The 18,592-nt window shown below is 36.2% G+C and overlaps 1 protein-coding gene across 3 annotated transcripts in view; it reads left to right on the top strand.

Moving 5' to 3' along the window:
- The window catches only part of scaf4.S (SR-related CTD associated factor 4 S homeolog), a 59,495-nt gene that overhangs the window by 18,688 nt on the left and 22,215 nt on the right, over positions 1-18,592 (top strand). The window contains exons 9-19 of one of the 3 annotated variants that reach the window (XM_018248871.2): positions 778-901; positions 2,781-2,945; positions 3,567-3,646; positions 3,977-4,167; positions 4,350-4,450; positions 5,491-5,604; positions 8,342-8,498; positions 8,586-8,731; positions 12,368-12,716; positions 14,346-14,432; positions 16,381-16,560. In XM_018248871.2, coding sequence (XP_018104360.1) covers positions 778-901; positions 2,781-2,945; positions 3,567-3,646; positions 3,977-4,167; positions 4,350-4,450; positions 5,491-5,604; positions 8,342-8,498; positions 8,586-8,731; positions 12,368-12,716; positions 14,346-14,432; positions 16,381-16,560 — 1,694 coding nt within the window. Of the gene's footprint in view, positions 1-777; positions 902-2,777; positions 2,946-3,566; positions 3,647-3,976; positions 4,168-4,349; positions 4,451-5,490; positions 5,605-8,341; positions 8,499-8,585; positions 8,732-12,367; positions 12,717-14,345; positions 14,433-16,380; positions 16,561-18,592 lie in introns of all 3 variants that reach the window. The other 2 variants (XM_018248869.2, XM_018248870.2) reach the window with 2 other exon arrangements.

Here is an 18,592-nt window from a genome sequence, read left to right as displayed (position 1 = left end):
GATCCTTTCCTGAATGAATAAATAAATGGAAAGATCCTTTATAGCACATCGCATGTTCCTACTCGGACAAGAAACACTAACCTAATGTGCCAACATCTAGAGGAAAGGCTTAAAAGTGAAGCCTTCATTTAGACCATGAGGGGCCCGAGTGTTCAGCCAATATATCCATTTGGCTTCGCACTGTAACAATATCCTAGCTATGTCCCCTATTCTGGTGGTAAGTTGAAAATGTTCAACGGCAAAGAATTTCATGATGTTCACTTTTCCTTCATGGAATTCGTTAACATGTTTGGCTGCTTTGACTTGGGGCAGCTGGGAAATTGACAATATGTCTAGCCCCATGTCAGATTTCAAAATTGAATATAAAAAAACCTGTTTGCTCTTTTGAGAAATTGATTTCAGTGCAGAATTCTGCTGGAGCAGCACTATTAACTGATTCATTTTTACAAAAAATTTTTTTCCCTTGACAGTATATCCCTTTAAACAGTTGATTGTTTTATTTTTTGTTCTGTACTTAGGCAAATCAGATTTTTCTCCTAAATACCTTATTTGGAATCAGTGTATTTTCTTACCCAAGTTTTAATAAGAAACACTATTGTCTCATTGAAGAAAATAAAATGGGAGTTTGTATGCACGGTGTGCATACAAAGTGCATGGATTTTTAATCACATTTTATTCTTTCCCCTAATCTCTTAAATGATTTCGATTAAAATATTTAAAACAAAAATGAATTTGACCAAAATGTATTCATAGCTGATCATTTTTTATTCTATGCAGCACATTCCAAGCAGACAACATGCAGCCTGCAGCTTATCCTGGTCAGTTACCTGGACAGGTGCCAAACATGGATCCGTTTCAGCCCATGATGATGGGAATGCCGCAGGAACCCCTACTTCAGCAGGTATATTGCCAACAATATTTTTAAGTATTCCGTTCTAAACTACAGGCAGTCCCCGGGACAAGATAGGGACTGTAGGTTTGTCCTTAAGTTCAATTTGTATGTAAGTTGAAACATATATATTTACTTATTAAATGCAACTTAAGACAGATGTCTATCTTAACATAGTATTTATTTTTACCTTTCTGTGCTCTGCAGTAGACAACACACGCCAGAAGGGATTGGGGCAGGTGGTTTATTCAAGCTAAATTCTAATAAAATTCAACCAAACCACAGTATGCTACTGTAATAGCCTCTGTTTGTAACTTGAGGACACGCTGTATACATCCGATATCTAGCCGTAATTAGTTAGTATTTATCATGCAAGAATGCACGTTTGTGGTCTGTGCATTTACTGAAATAACAATTTAAACAACTTTGTTTTATCCACCTTCAAATGTTGGTCCTAAAGACATTTTAGAACTTAAAGGGGTGGTTCACCTTTAAAGTGAAAGTTTTTTTCAAAACTTCAGTTAATACAGCCTGAAATCTGTTTTATTTGAGTTTAACTTGAGACCTCAGCCATGTGACATGCTCTGATAAACTTCATTCTCTTGTTACTGCTAGTTGGAGTGATGCCACCCCCTCCCTTTCTCTTCAGCAGCCCCTTACCCCTTAGTCAGTCAGTCAGTAGAATGGGGGAGACTTCCCTGTGACTTTATAAATGTTAGGGGAGGGATGGTGTTTCCAAGAGATTTAGCATGCTGGTAAAACTGACATCTTGCAAAGCTATGCAAAAATAAAAAAACACGTAAGGGAGCATTTTCATGCTCCATGTTTCTCACTCAAGGTGCTTCTCATTTATTACTATCAGGGGTGGTAATGTCCATGAGCACTGCCAATTCAAATGCCCTTTGTACCACAGCTCTAAAGGCTAACACTGCTAGTATATATATATATATATATATATATATATATATATATATATATATATATATATATATATATATATATATATATATATATATATATATATATATATATATATATATATATATATATATATATATATATAGTTTTTAAGTTGTGTGCTTTGGGGATGGGAACTGACTGTACTTGCTGCGTAGGACAGATTCAATTTCCAATAGGAAGCTGCACAGGTTGATTTAAGTGTTTTTATGCAGTGCAGGCTGTATAACTCTATACACACAGTATGCACTTGCAAAAAACAATGCTTTCAGACTTAAATACTTTATACAATGTGGGGCAGAGTTTTAGGATTCCCAAAATCATATTGTCAGAAAATAAAGAGTTAATGGTTTCTTACACCACAAACGCCCTTCGAAGAGCAAGTTACCTGAAGCATGGAGAATATTTCAGCATTGTATAAATTAGGGATACACCGAATCCACATTTCAAGAATAAAATTTTAAATGATAGAATGGATTATTTGCAATGTAAGCAGCATAATTTAGTAATAGAAACAACACCATAAAAATCAGGACATAATCTCTTTAAATTGCAGAGTTTCTCTATCTGCTCTGCTGTATTCATCCATCTTTTGTCTAAAAGGCCAGGTCTGTCTGTTCTGTAAACTGAACCCTTAGATCTTGCATATGTATGACCTACCCTCCAAAGCCTTTCCGATAAAATGTTGATACATAAAAGTAGCATGATGCAGACCATATTGTGAATTTAAATAGAATTTTGCTTTGTTGTCACGTATTTTTAAAGCTCTAACACACTCTGCAGCACTATATAGTAAACCAATGTATACATGGTGCATACCGATTATGCACAAAATACAACCAAGGGATAAAAAAAGAACTAGGTCTAAAAATATTTTCTGAAATGCAGTTTGTAGATTAAGCATGTTTTTTTTTTTTTCGTTTTTTTTAAGCAGACTCCACTTCCTCCGAATGGCCAAATGCTTGGGTTTGGTATGGTTCCTTCTCAATCCTTTGCATCTATGGTACCACCTATGGTGTCTGAGCCTCCTGCCCATGGTTTTCAAAATACTTTCCAAATGCAGACAAATGAAATGCATGTGCAGAAAGAACATCAACAGGTAATAATTGAATCCGACATTAGCAAAAATTCAGTTAATATATTAAAGCTGCGATGCAATGATTTTCTGACCACATAACGCATCAGACCATTGCACTTATATTAATATGTTAAGGATGTTGCAACATTTTTTGCAAAATGACAATGCCCAAACAAAACCGATTATTGTCCCTAAATTACCATAAGTGTAAGCAGGGCATCTACACTAGTCATCCATGGATTGTCATGTCCTCACTTTAATTCTTCAAGAATATTTTACAATGTTTTTTTTTATTGGCACTTCTATTAACTGCAGCTTGCTTTAACACTGTTAACACTCCCAAATGGTTATCCTTTGTATTGGACTTCACAGGGATCACCTGACACATTGATTGGCAAGATGCTGGTCACTGGTTGTGTATAAAGTAATAGCAAAAGCAATTTTTCTAAGAAAATGCCTTCCCAAAACGAGGATTGTTTGTCAATATATTGCAATTTGGGAGCCTTAACCTTGTTTTTGTCCTATCTCAAACCAATTCCAGCAGTAATGCAGTTTAGCAGTGGCGTAAGACCTTACAAACCATTTACTGCAAGTTCAATTTTAGAAGTGCTTCTTAGGACTTTTTGTTTATAAATTTTTTAGGAGATGCCCATGGATGTCGAACAGCCAAATGTTCAAGAAACTAAACGTCATATGAATGAGCAAAACAAGTCTGTATCCAGGTATTGTAAACAGAGTAAATACTTTGGGTTTTTGAGAGAGTTAATTAAAAGAAGTAGAGGTATGGGAAACCTGTTGTCTAGTAAACTCCGAAATTATAGTAAGGGCATTTCCCATAGATCCCATTTTAAGCAAATCTATTGTTTAAAACCAATCGACCAACCAATCGACCAACCAATAGACCAACTTTCTAATAAAACTTGTATGGTGTACTTGATAGAAAGGGTTTGTTCCAGACCTTTTTGGAAATTGCCTAAATATTTATGTGAAAAATGTTTGAAGCAGTCAAGTGCAACATTTGGATTTGAGCTAAGTTTATTTTATTGTTGAAGGTCACCGAAGAGACGCCGTTCACGATCTGGTTCTCGCTCACGGCGCTCTCGCCATCGCCGCTCACGTTCGCGCTCTCGTGATAGACGTCGGCACTCCCCAAAATCTCGTTCACAAGAAAGACGAGATAGGGAAAAGGAAAAAGAGCGAAGGCAAAAAGGACTTCCTCCTATTAAATCAGAGACTGTTAGCAGTAAGTTCATGTTTGTTTCATTTGACTGAAGGAAAAGTCTCAAAGCTTTTGCTTGTGTTTAGGTCTCCTGATTCTTAATATGGAATGTGGTTCTTTGCTTTTTTTTTTTTTACAAATGCAAAATGCAGTCAAATCAGCATGTTTGACTTTATCCTAGTTTGGCTAAACTTATTTATTTTTAGTTTGTAGTACTACACTCTGGATAGGACAGCTGGACAAGAAAACAACACAACAAGATGTTGGAAGCTTTTTAGAAGAATTTGGACCCATTGAATCAATAAATGTAAGTGAAGTATAAATTTGCTTAATGCCTTTATTCAACTCTTAAATGTCACCTCTAAGTTTTTCATAGAGATCCCAGGGTAAATATTAAACAAAACACACAAAAGTATCTGCATTCATTAGGATCAGTGTAAATGGTAGTTGTGTATCCATTCATTTTACAATTTGTAGTTGTTTAGAAAACTTATGCCAGTAGATATTTTTTCTGCTGTGCAAGAAATAAATTCCCCATTAAAAGTGTAGATTCTCAAAATCCAAAGAAAACAATGTTTTTTTTCAAAGGTCATTGGCTTTTCTAGCCTATAGAGTAAATAGACATTATAGAAGGCCTGGCATCCAGCTTCTTTTCACAGTGTGTGAGGTATTGGATTTATAATCTTAAATCGTTCAAAGGCACCAAACACCCCAAACCTAAACGAGTTCCTTCTGTTCTTCATTGGTTTTGTCTGTGTCCAGCTCAGCTATTTTATGGCCAGAGCTTTCATGCAGGTGAATCTTATTGGTCTTCATCTTATTTAATGTATTACATTTGTTTTACTAACTTAATTGCCCCTCTCTCTCTTGGAAGCCATATAATAAAAAGCAGCAATGACAACTATTGTTCTGTGATGCTACAATTTTATTATGTTTATATTCAGACCTTTCTTATTCAGCTTCCGGTTTATTATTCAAACCAAAGCTTGTTGCTAGGGTAAATTTTACCTTAGCAACAAAATGGATACTGATGTTCCAGACTGAAAAACTAAGCAAAAAGTAAAATATATAGCCACAAAATGAAGACCAATTGATAATTGTCTCATAACCCTATTTACATCAATACCTCTTGAAGTTTGTTTTTGGCTTGTTTTATTGCAATATATGTCATAGTCCTAATTAAAGAATTTAAAAAAAAAAAGAAGAAAGGTATATCTGCACAAGCCCTATTGTGTCCTTTGTCATTTGAGTAAGGTCCATGCAGTTCTTTTCCCCCTCACTGTTACTTTTTCTAATCTCAAGTTAAATCATCCTTTAATAAATCACTATTTGCTGTTTGTCTTTTAGATGATTCCACCACGTGGCTGTGCGTATATTGTTATGGTCCACCGCCAAGATGCATATCGTGCTTTAATGAAACTGAGCAGAGGAAATGTCAAAGTAAACCAGAAGGCCATAAAGGTAAGTCAGTCTTTCAATGAATCTACAGACTGTATTGCACTGTTTAATTTACAAGTCCAAAGTTTGTATAATTCAAACGTTAAGAGGTCAATGTCCCTCCCAACTTCATGGTGATGTTAATGTAATTTGTCTTGAATGAATTTCCATTGTTTTAGTGTTGGCTGGTGATAACCATCCTTATTGTCTCTTATAGACTTTCTATAGTTATACACCTTTCTACACCAAAGCACAAGAGAGCATAGCCATAAAAAGAATGTAACTAGAAATGCTGCATTGTATATACTATATATTCTGTATTTACAGTACCAGCCCAGTGGTGTAGCTCTATTAAGGTATTGATCAGTGCTTAAAAAAGAAATACAGTAGTTCACCATTTTGGATCTTACTTGGCCATCTTTTAAATGTCAGTGAGAGGCTAAACTTAAAGGCTGTCTGTAATTATCAACATCTGCATAAAGTGAGGTCTCCAAAAATATTTTATGCCTGTATACTGCAGGTTAATTAGTCCGTTCTGTTGTAAATGCATTGGTTTCTATGTTGTAATGTAATATGAACAAATTAATCAGATATATATATATATATATATATATATATATATATATATATATATATATATATATATATATATATATATATATATAAATATATATAAATATATATATATATTTATATATATTTATATATATATATATATATATATATATATATATATATATATATATATATATATATATATATATATATATATATATATATATATATTTATTGAGTCATCCCTATTGTGAATTAGTAATAATATGGGTAGTTACTGGGGACATTTTGGCGAGAAAAATCTTCACTTTTAAATGTTCTGGGCTGGTATTCAATGTAGGGGTGCACCGAATTCAGGATTCTACCTTTTTCAGCAGGATTTGGATTTGGCCGAATCCTTCTGCCGGGCCAAACCAAATCCTAATTTGCTTATGCAAATTAGAGGCGCAGAATGAAATAGTGTGACTTTTTGTCCCAAAACAAGGAAGTAAAAAATGTTTTCCCTTTCCCGCTCCTAATTTGCATATGCAAATCTTTCGCAATGGATTCGGGAGTTTGGCCGAATCCAAAACAGTGGATTCGGTGCATCCCCAATTCAATGTAAAAGTTATATCTTAGAAATGCTTAGAGTCCAAAGAAATAATGTGTTTTGACCTCCGTGAAAACTTAAACTGCACCGATACACATTTCTGGGTTGCGTTATAACCGTATAATGCAGATAGGTGACTTTTTAAGAGCAATATCATGCATTCATTACTTTTGCTGGCAGTGCTAGTAACAGCCACAAGGTGGGGAGAAAATACTAGTTTCCACCCTAGCAATCAGAAATTATGCTTTGACACACAGTATGAAATTCAGCTTTGTCTGCTGTTAGCCAATATTTTACATGCCAAACAGGTCTACCTTCGTTATAGGCACATTAACAATACACAATAGGTGGAAATTTGCAGCCATATAAAAAAAAATCATGCAATATCACGCATTATTGCTTTTGCTGGCAGTTGTATTAACAGCCACATGGGGCAAGAATGGTACAGAATAGGTGGAAATTTGCAGCCATGTAAAAACGGTATATCTCAATAAAATAGTATTTTGATCAAATTCAAAAAATATCTTAATTTATTGTAAACCTCAAAAATCATGAATTTTATTAATGGCATATACAGCATTAACTGTATTTGGTAAATAGCTACTACCTTTCTTTTTTTGTTTTTTTCTGGCCCTGCTTTTTTTTCAAGGGGATTTGCAACATGCTCACAAGGTTATGGTCCTGTCCCAAAAATAATTTTTTGAGACCAATGTTATTTTTGTCGAGTCTAACATGAATGAGTATAGTATCAAAATGCAGCTTTAAATAAGTATAGTATCAAAGTTCAGCTTTAAACTCTGTTTGGATTGCATGATAGATTTAAGGATCAAACTGTCAACAGTGTATGGTGTCCCTTGAATATAGAAGGTATCCCCAAACTATGCATTACTTTAAAGGAGTGGTTCACCTCTAGGTTAACGTTTAGTATGTTATAGAATGGCCAATTCTAAGCAACTTTTTCAATTGGTCGATTTATTTTTTTATAGTTTATGAATTCTTTGCCTACTTCTCCCGACTCTTTCCAGCTTTCAAATGATGGGGGGGGTCACTGACACCATCGAGAAAACAGATGCTCAGTAAGGCTACAAATGTATTGTTATTGCTACTTTTTATTACTAATCTTTCTTTGCAGGCCTCTCCTATTCATATTCCAGTCTCTTATTTAAATCAGTGCATGGTTGCTAGGGTAATTTGGACCCTAGCAACCAGACTGCTGAAATTGCAAACTGGAGAGCAGCTCAAAACGCTAAATAACTCAAAACCACAAATATCAAAAATAAAAACCAATTGCAAATTGTCTCAGAATATCACTCTTTACATCATGCTAAAAGTTCTCAAAGGTGAACAACCCAATAAGTAAGCACTGATGCTTTGAAAAAGTTGATACCCCATGTTTTAACATTAGTTGAATGAATGGGGCTTGTTCTAAATATAAATTTTCTGTTATAATTTGTAACTACATATAGTTTTTATTTCTTGCACTAAAAGTCGCATTTTGAAATGGAACGTAAAGTCACAATGTACTGTTATTCAACAGCACAATCAAAACATTGCCCCTTTAAATCTTTTATTGGTCATTTTATACTTGTATAAGTCTTTATTAATGTCCTCTTACAGATTGCATGGGCTTTGAACAAAGGAATTAAATCAGAATACAAACAGTACTGGGATGTGGAGATCGGAGTTACATACATACCGTGGAATAAAGTCAAACCTGAGCAGCTTGAAAATTTCTGTGAAGGAGGAATGTTAGATAATGACACACTATGTCCAGGTAATTGTGATACAATGGATGCTTACTGTTGAGGTTGTTTTCAATATTTCACCACAAACTTCAAGCAGCATTTTTTGTTTGTTTCAGAATGGAAAGCACTAACAAAGAAACCTGAGCCAAAGGATTTGTCTCGCAATGGTGCAGCTGAGGCTAAAGGTGTTGGGGAGGCTTCTCCTGCACCTCAAGTTCTGCCACTATTATCCATTTCTGTCCGTGCACCCATTCCTGCAATGGTAAGATAAGTTGAATTAGTACATACTAATCTTGCAGGCCTTGTGTAATCTTTAGTGGAAATGTTTTTAACTTAGAAATTAAAGGAGACATAGGATAAGTGGGGAAAAAAAAAGATTTTGTAGGCAAGTAATATATGGTGTTGCTTTTACATGGTGCTAAAAATTATTTTCTTTAAAAATAGCCCCTTTATTGTAGCTCCCTATAGATGTTCTCTGCTCCCTGTCTGTGTTTCAAATAAGAGTGGGTGTGTCCTAACGGTCCCTGCCAGAAGCACAGTAGAAGGACAACCAATCACAGCCCTGCAGTCACACAAGCACAGCCAGGCTTCAGTTCCCTATCAGGTCCTGCTAGCTGCTGATTGGTTCCTGTCCTACAGTGCAGTGAGATGAGAGCCGACGGCTCCCCTGCACAGCCTGGGAATTCAGGGAGCAGGAAGTGGAAGAGAAGGGCGGATTATTAGGGTTGTTGCAGACATTTACAATAAAGTAACCAGAAACACAACTTTTTAAAGCACATTCCTTCTATATCTTAAAGAGTAAAATGCACTGGTACATTCTTGTTTTTTACGCAATATGTCCCCTTTAAAAGCAGATAAACACTTTAATAGAGATTCCAAACTTTTTTAATGTGATGTTTATGAAGAACTGGACTTTAGCAGTCCATACACTTTTTTTAAATGATTTTAACAATTTTGCTGGCTTGATGATACTAACCGCTATCTATGTACCATGGGTTTCTGTCAGCTTCTTGATCGAACAGGTTTGAACACTTATCTTCCAATGAACAAGCTGGTCTTCACACTCTGCTCTTATGCTTGTTTGGGCTGCCAGACCAAATTAATGGAATAATACAACGGTAACTGGTATGCCTCTGTCCTTTCCATAAGCCAGCTGGTCAGATACCATTTAGAAGTGCTAACTTCATGTAGTGAGACGATTATTTCCCTTACATCATGTATGAGGGCCAGATTAAATTGAAATAATGATTCATACATTAAAACCTATGGAGTCTTTGAGCAGACTGAAGACATACAAATTCTTTGGGCTTCCACATTCATCCCACAGGTCTCCAGATGGACAGGCCTCCCATATATGATTGACCCATGTATTGCTTTTCAGGGTTTTTATGTAATGATTCTACAAAATGCATATATGTGCAGATTGTAGGTTTGTTTCCTGTAACATGCATTGACAAGTTCTGTAGTTTCTTTGTTATATACTGTTTGCAAGAGTGTCCTTTTCTGTGGCACCACAGGTGAATGTTTAAGGTTATTCATATTCATTTCGGTTTGAACCCATTTTGGGGCAGTGAGGTGTGGCTGGGGCTTTATGATGTGAATGTAGTCCTGTAGTTATGCTCATACAGTCAGCAGTTGGTTCTGATAAAATTTGGAAATCATTTGATGCAGCGCACTCTGTGACTCAAGAATCACTTAGTTCAGAATATAGATTTAAAATTATCCAATACATTGATACATAGTTATATAGTACATAGTTAAATCGGGTTGAAAAAAGACAGTCCATCAAGTTCAACCCCTCTAAAAGAAAACCCAGCATCCATACACACACCCCTCCATACTTTCACATAAAATATATATATACACACTCACACCCATACCTATAATAACTATAGAGTTTAGTATCACAATAGCCTTTGATATTATGTCTTTTAAGAAATCATCCAAGCCATTCTTAAAGGCCTTAACAGAATCAGCATCACAACATCACCCGCAGTGCATTCCACAACCTCACTGTCCTGACTGTTAAGAACCCCCTACGTTGCTTCAAATTAAAGTTCTTTTCTTCTAGTCTGAAGGGGAGGCCTCTAGTGCGGTGATCCACTTTATGGGTAAAAAGGTCCCCTGCTATTTGTCTATAATGTCCTCTAATGTACTTGTAAAGTGTAATCATGTCCCCTCACAAGCGCCAACCTTGACAGTCTACCCTCATAATTTAAGTCTTCCGTCCCTCTAACCAGTTTAGTTGCACTTAGTCTCTGCACTCTCTCCAGCTCATTTATATCCCTCTTAAGGACTGGAGTCCAAAACTGCCCCCCATACTCCAGATGAGGCCTCACCAGGGACCTATAAAGAGGCATAATTATGTTTTCATCCCTTGATTTAATGCCCTTTTTTATACTAGACAGAACTTTATTTGCTTTAGTAGCCACAGAATGACACTGCCCAGAATTAGACAACTTGTTATCTACAAAGACCCCAAGATCCTTTTCATTTAAGGAAACTCCCAACACACTGCTATTTAGTGTATAACTTGCATTTATATTTTTGCCAAAGTGCATAACCTGCATTTATCAACATTGAACCTCATTTTCCAGTTTGCTGCCCAGTTTTCCAACTTAGACAAATCACTCTGCAAAGTGGCAGCATCCTGCATGGGACCTATAGTTCTGCTCAATTTAGCGTTATCAGATGTATTCATAAAGTTGGATAATTTTAAACCTATATGCTGAACGAAGCGATTCTCGAGTCCCAGAGTGTGCTGCATCAAATGATTTCTTGTTGTTATTGTGTTCTTTGTGATGGACTCAGGGCAGCAGCAGCACCCGAGTCACAACACCGGGTATGCAAACTAAGTCCGTAAAATTATTGCGGGTAGATTTATGCAGTGCTTTACACAGAGATCATCATTCACTGCAATCTCTGCACTAATGGAGCCTTAAAGGGGACCCGTCACCCAAAATAAAATTCAAAATCCTATTTTATCACATTAGTCAAGCCAAATTAACTTTAATTACATAATATAAATTGTTTGAATCTTGTTTCCTTCAGTCTGGGAACTCCTCATTATAGCAAGCAGGCAGGAGCTATTTTGTGGACACTATTATTAAGGCAAGCCTTGTATCATCTCAGAATCTTGTTTGTGCACCAGAATGGGGGACTTGATGTCCATCCCCATGCCCTGGTTACACAATTAAATGGTGAAGAGAACGGGGGAATGTGGGGAGAGCAGTGACATCTAGGAAGTGCTGAATGGAAAGTGAAAGTAATTGTCTGCCCTGCCTCTATGCCTAAGGCATAGAGGAGGGGCAGACAATATTTGATTGACAGCTGAGATTTTTAAATGAGCTTGCAACAGCTTTATTAAAAAATAAAAATTGGATTTCATGTTTAATTTGAAAATAACTTATTATACGGTTGTTTTTGTGTCTGGGTGACAAGTCCACTTTAAAGCTAAGGTCATTATCACATTGACAGACATTGTGGGGTCAGTTTCATTAGGAGCTAGTTATCCTGCATGTATGTTTTTAGAGATTCTGAGGATACTCGCACAACCATGACAAGTACATTTAACCTCCTTGCCAAAGTCAGAAGCCAAATTCTAGTGCTGGAAGACAGAAATGCTCACCACTGAGCTTCCATATATTGAGCTGTTTTGAACAAACATTTTCAAAATAAAAAAACGTGGCACTCACTGATAACCTGCATTGCTTGTTTAGGCTTGTTCATTTAAAGGAACCTTAGTTTTATTAAACATTTCAAATTTTTCACAATAAGAATAAGGAATAAATAGCTTACTATAAATTTGTTTTCATGGAGAACCCAGATGCATGTTATATATCCTGCTTTGCTGCATTTAAGAATCAACCAATCATATAAATGCTGTTTTCTTTGTAAGCAGGTGCCACCCCTTCAGCCAATGTCAGCCCATCAGCCAGTGCCATCCATTCCAACTCCAGGGGTGCCAGCAGTACAAGGATTGCCCCCTCCCCAGGGTTTACCACCCTTGCATGGGGTTCCTCCATTACAGGGAATGCCTCTCCCACAGGGGCTTCCTCCACAAGGATTGCCACTCCCTCAGGGCATACCACTGCCTCAAGGCATGCCTCCCCATCAGCCTATTCCAGGAATGGGACCACTACAACCTCCTGGCTTTCCTATAGGTATTCCTCCTCCTGGATTTGCACCTGGAGTTCCTCCTCCACCATTTATGAGACCAGGATTTAATCCAATGCATATGCCTCCAGGTATATCTTTATAATTTTTTTTTAAATTGTATATACAGGTATATGACCTATTAGCCAGAATATTCGGCACCTGGGGGTTTCTGGATAAGGGGGTCTTTCCTTAATTTAGATCAGCATACTTTAAAGTTTTTGTTTTTTTTAAAAAATCGTTTGATTGTTAAATAAACACAATAGGATTGGTTTGCCTCCAATAAGGATTAATTATATCTTCGTTAGGATCACATACAAGGTGCAAATTTTATTACGGGGAAAAATGTAGTAATTTTTAAAAATTTACATTGTTTGAAGCGGTTGTTCACCTTTAAGTAAACCTTAAGTATGTGATATAATGACCAATTCTAAGCAACTTTTCCATTGGGTTTTCATAAAAAAAATTTTATATAGTTTTAAAATTATTTGCCCTTTTTTTTTTTTTTTAACTTTTTCCAGCTTTCAAATGGGTGTCGCTGACCCCATCTAAAAAGCAAATGGTCTGTAAGGCTATAAATGTATCGTTGTTGCTCTTTTTATTTCTCATCTTTCTTGTAAGGTCCTCTCCTATTCATATTCCAGCCTCTTATTCAAATCAATGCATGGTTACTAGGGAATTTTGGACCCTAGCTACCAGATTGTTTATAATGCAAACTGAAGAGCTGCCAAAATAAAAAGCTAAATAACTCAAAAACCACAAATAATAAAAAATGAAAACCAATTGCAAATCGTCTCAGAATATCAATCTCAACATCATGCCAAACGTTAACTCAAAGGTGAACAACCCCTTTAAAATGGACTTTATTGGAGATGGGTTGGAGCTTACTGGGTAATGGGTTTCCAGATAACTGATCCCTTACCTGTATATTTAATAGAAACCAAAACCTGAAAGAACTTTAAACCCACATGCTTTATATGAATTACCAAAGTATTTTATGACCCCTAGTTTGGTATCATAGACTTCTTGGTATGGCATCCTCGCTATTCTACAAGGGAAGCATCTGTGCCATCCTTAACTTCCACCCACTGGTTTTTGTTTTACTACAAATTACCCTGCAGCCTTCTGTGCTTTTGCTGCAGTTTCTTTTGCATAGGTGGCTCCTGTGTATTCAGGGACATCTTGCCCCTCTCTATTTCATCTTGAACATTTTCAGGACCAGGAGGTCTGCCTGTGTCGTTTAAAAGACAAGGAAAGTTAAACTAAAGAAGTAGCTAGAAACATTATGTTTTGGGCTTCTGTACCAGCCCCTTTGTGTCTCCAAAGATGCCCCAGTAGCTCCCCATCTTCTTTTCTGCTGATTCACTGCACATGCTCTGTGCTGCTGTCACTTACTGAGCTTAGGGACCCACTCACAATATACAGTACACATAGAATAGAAATGTCACAATATAAGGCTGATTAGTAATTAATACAGATAATTACTATATGGCAGCACAGAAGCCAGTGCAATTAGCATCAGAATTTAATAATCCGCAAACCTGTAGCATCAGATTATAATAGACAAACCTAATTTTCTGCTGGATAATTAGTGACAACCCCTAAGCTTAGCTTCTCAACAGCTGCTCAAAGCCCACTGAGCATGTGAGTGTCACAGACACTGTCAATGAATTCAGTACTGAGATGAAGATTATTGTACTAACTTTGTTTCTATTCTGTAGGCTTTCTGCCTCCTCCTGGACTTCCCCCACCTATGACCCCACCTGTTTCTATTCCTCTTCCCACGCCTGGAATAAACATCCCAACTTGTAAGTGACTGAAGAGCAGCATTGCTGGTGTCCTTAAGTACATTTTTTTCTGGGACTTTCATGTATTGGCATCTTAGTGGCTTTGCTTCAAATTGAAGAGATGGGTTTGAGAAGGCAGGTTCTTCTACTCCATAATATAGGGACCTTTTTCAAGGACCCTTCAAAAAGGCCCCCAGTGGGACTGAAACAGATTAAGATGGTGTCTATATGTGGCAGTATACCCCATTTTCTCTCAAGAGGGTTTATACTGAATATTTTTGCCGGTTTAAATTTAGAAATATCTTTTTTGATGCTCCTTGCACATGGCAAAATTTTGAATTGTAGGTAAAGTCCTATTACGAATTTTTTATTTATTTTAACTATCTATAATACGATCAGTCCACTGAAGCACTCTGTATAATAAACTGCTCCTTACCCAAATGCCTGACAAAGAGGCAGATTTATCATAGTGAAATTCTGCCACTGTAAAGTAAGAGTTCATCTTTACACCTTCGAAATTCCACCACTCTCTATTCCTTTCTATGGGATTTTAATCAGGTAGACTCTAAAGAGCTCGAATGTTAATGTTTGATAATTATGACCCTAATGTTGTTAATACAGAGACTTCTCCGTTTGGAATCTATATTTAAGCTGCTCATACGAACCATGGACGTTGGAATGGGACTTCATTTCAATTTTTGCCCTCTCTAGTGCAAGGACAATTGTTTTTATTATGTTTAGCACAAACCCTATTCATTGAGCTCATGTGGAGTTCCTCATAAGGCCTGGAGGTCTGAAGTAAATAAAAGCATGTTCACTACCAAATTAAAGGAACAGTAAAACAGTAAAAATAATTTCACAGAAATGGCTATGTAATGTAATGTTGCCCTGAACTGGTAAAAGTGGCGTGTTTGCTTCAGAAACTCTACTATAGTTACTTTATATAAACAAGCTGCTGAGTAGCCTTGAGGGCAGCCATTGAAGCACAGGATACACAGTAGATAACATATAAGTACTACTATAGTTTTTATAAACAATTTAATAACCGATAATCTCTGAAGAATCTCATTGTATACTACAGAGCTTATTCGTTATCTGCAGTGTATCCTGTGCTTTTTCTCCTTTTTCAGCTTTGAATGGCTTGCCACATGGCTACACAGCAGCTAAACTATAGTAGAGTTTCTAAAGCCGATACACCAGTTGTACCAGTGCTGGGCAAAAGGATGTTCTACTTTCAATTGCTACTTACTTTTCCTGTTCATTTAAGCTGTAGAAGTAGTAATATAATTTTGCAGCTGAAGTGCTGTATTTTTAATTGCCTTTCTGTTGTACTGGCCTCATCAATCAGGCACTTTAATATCTCTTGTTTTGTATTTAAGTACTCTTAAAGGAACTGTAACACCAAAAAATGTAAGTGTTTTAAAGTAATGAAAATATCATGTAGTGTTGCCCTGCACTGGTAAAACGGATGTTTGCTTCAGAAACACTACTATAGTTTATATGAACAAGCTGCTGTGGAGCAATGGCGGAAATTGAAAAATGGCTATATGGTACAGTGTAACTAATGGATAACGGATAACACCATTAGACAGACAGACAGCTTATCTGCTATCTGCTGTGTAACCTGAGCCTTTTCTCCTTTGAATGGCTGCCCCCACTGCTACACAGCAGCTTATTTATATAAACAATAGTAGTGTTTCTGAAGCAAACACAGCAGTTTTACCAGTTCAGGGCAACACTGCATTTTATTTATTACTTAAAAACACTTATTTTTTTACGTTACTGTTCCTTTAACACCATAAAATGTGTATTATACGTGTTAATTGCTTTGAGTAATTACACATTGCCTTTCTGAAAATTCAACCAAGTCAAATGACTAAATCGTTTGTATAGATCTTGAGCCAAGCCGTTTTGAGCTGACAGACTACACTCGCTTATGGGATAATTTGAATAACACCTGTTTTCTTAGCTACAGCAGATACTTCATCTAACGACTCTTCAAAAGATGTATCTCATGCAAATCCTAGTCCAATGGTTCCTGTAAGGGAAAATATGGAGGAGGACGTGAAGGCTGATCATGGCAATGGATATAAGCCTATCTCATCAGGAGGGCCAAATAATGCTCCAGGGCCCTTGAACCCACTTCACGGTAAGCATTCTGTTTTTCTTTTAAAAGAGCTTTCGTCAAAGGATTTCTAGTGTAGACGAGATCTCTTGGTGCTGTTGATCTGTACCATGATGTTCTCAGGGTTGTGAGCTTTTATATTTAGCTCAAAGTCTAATTGCTTTAACGACAGAATCATATAGCATTACTGGGCAGATTTATCAAAGGTCGAATTTATGTGAATTTTTTTTACTCTAATAAATTCGAATATACTCAGAACTCAAATCAGAGGTTATTTACAAAGTCTAATATTCGATCAAATAGTCCCAACCTGAAAATTCGAATTGAGTTGTGACTCGGGAAGGCAATTAACATATTCAAATGGTTCAACAGACCTCTGCCTTTGACTTGTAAATTAACTCGGCAGGTTTTAGGTGGCGAATATTCGAATTAGAACTGTTTCCATGGCTGAGGTGTGATAAATCTCACATTTCAAACTAAAAAATTATAATTTACTATTCAACCCTTAATAAATCTGCCTATGAGTAGAGTAAAAAGCCTATCCGTAAGTGCCCCAGCACAAAACGCGTTAGGCAGTCACCTGTATTTCCTAATTATTTGAATTTTTAATCATTTTTGGTCTCTACTTTTGGAAGAAAACTCACAACTTTTGCTATTTCTGAATAAATCTGCCCCTTGGAGTTCTGTTGTACCAAAGTTTTGTGGCACCTGTAAACTTAAAGGCCTCTGGCATTTCGCTGCCTTAAATCACGGTCTAGTTTGTAAGATACATATTCACATTCCTAATTACTGCTGTTGGATCTGATTGTTCTGGTCATGTTATGGCATTTACAGTATTTAACAACTCTTGGTGAATTATGGTTTAACATTGGTTTGAACACTCCTTTCTGAGTCTTGTACTGACTTTAGGTGTTCCTTTCTTTTACGGTTTTGGGGGATTTTAACCATTGTAAATGATACAGTTAGTATTTGTATTTCTAGTTATTTAAACCTACTGTTTTTGTTTTTAAATGTTCCGTTTAGCAGCTGGCCTGGGCCTTTCAGAATATTTGCACATGTGTCTATCATCTGAAGTTTAGTTTTAATGCAGATTCAAATTAAATTACAAATATATATAGCCGGCTATAATCCCCAAACTTTGTAAAACTCCTTAAATAAGTATTAGTGCGGAACCATAAATCTCCGAGCATTACGGTAATAGCTGCAAAAATTAAGTAGAACTACTTATATTATTAATAAAGGAGAGCTTAGGAAACCTTTTATAATTTAGCACGATTAATCCATTTGATTTGTTCTGATTCCTGTAACACATTTACTTCTGAACATCATTTGACTCACTGCTCTTTTACTCGACAAATCCTCGGACTCTTCTTAGCATCTTAGTTACCTGCTTTCTAGCATTGGGTTTGGTTTAAAGTCTTCAAGCTTGTAGACCTCTGCATAGGTTACAAACACACTTGTAAATGAGGGAAAGGTAAAAGGCACGCATCATTTTTATAAACATGAATTTTTTAAGAGAAGGTGAGAGGTTCCAGTTAAAATTATTGGAAAGCAAATTCACATCACGGCAAATCACACCAACTATAGTAAAAAATACATGCACTATAGTATTTTAGAAAATGGCTAATGGTCTTGAAAAAATCATAATTCACACCCAATTCTCAAATGTTTATTTATTTTTTGATTTAAATTATTTTTATGTAATGAGTATATGGCAAGACTTCTCTTTATTCATTTCACACTACTCTGAAGATTTTGGACTGAAGAAAAGTAGCTAAATAATAGAATTATTAGAAACTCTAGAAAGTATTTACACAGTCATTCATTCGCAAAGGCTTATGACGTTTTATTGCACTTCATAAATTTCGTCACTAAACAATATCTGAAAAAGTCCACGTTTCCGTGTTCCTGATACTATTGTCTGTGTGGGCCGCACCTCAGTGCACATTAATCTCACTTGCTTAAAGGATAAGTAAACCTTAAAAATAAGTGTAAATTTGTTGAGGATGCTATTCTAAGCACTTTTGTAATGTACAGTCATTATTTAATTTTTTAT

This window comes from Xenopus laevis, chromosome 2S, assembly GCF_017654675.1.
Source record: "Xenopus laevis strain J_2021 chromosome 2S, Xenopus_laevis_v10.1, whole genome shotgun sequence".
Lineage (NCBI taxonomy): Eukaryota > Metazoa > Chordata > Amphibia > Anura > Pipidae > Xenopus > Xenopus laevis.
Note: the sequence above shows the minus strand (reverse complement) of the source record. Positions and strands in the feature narration are given on the sequence as shown.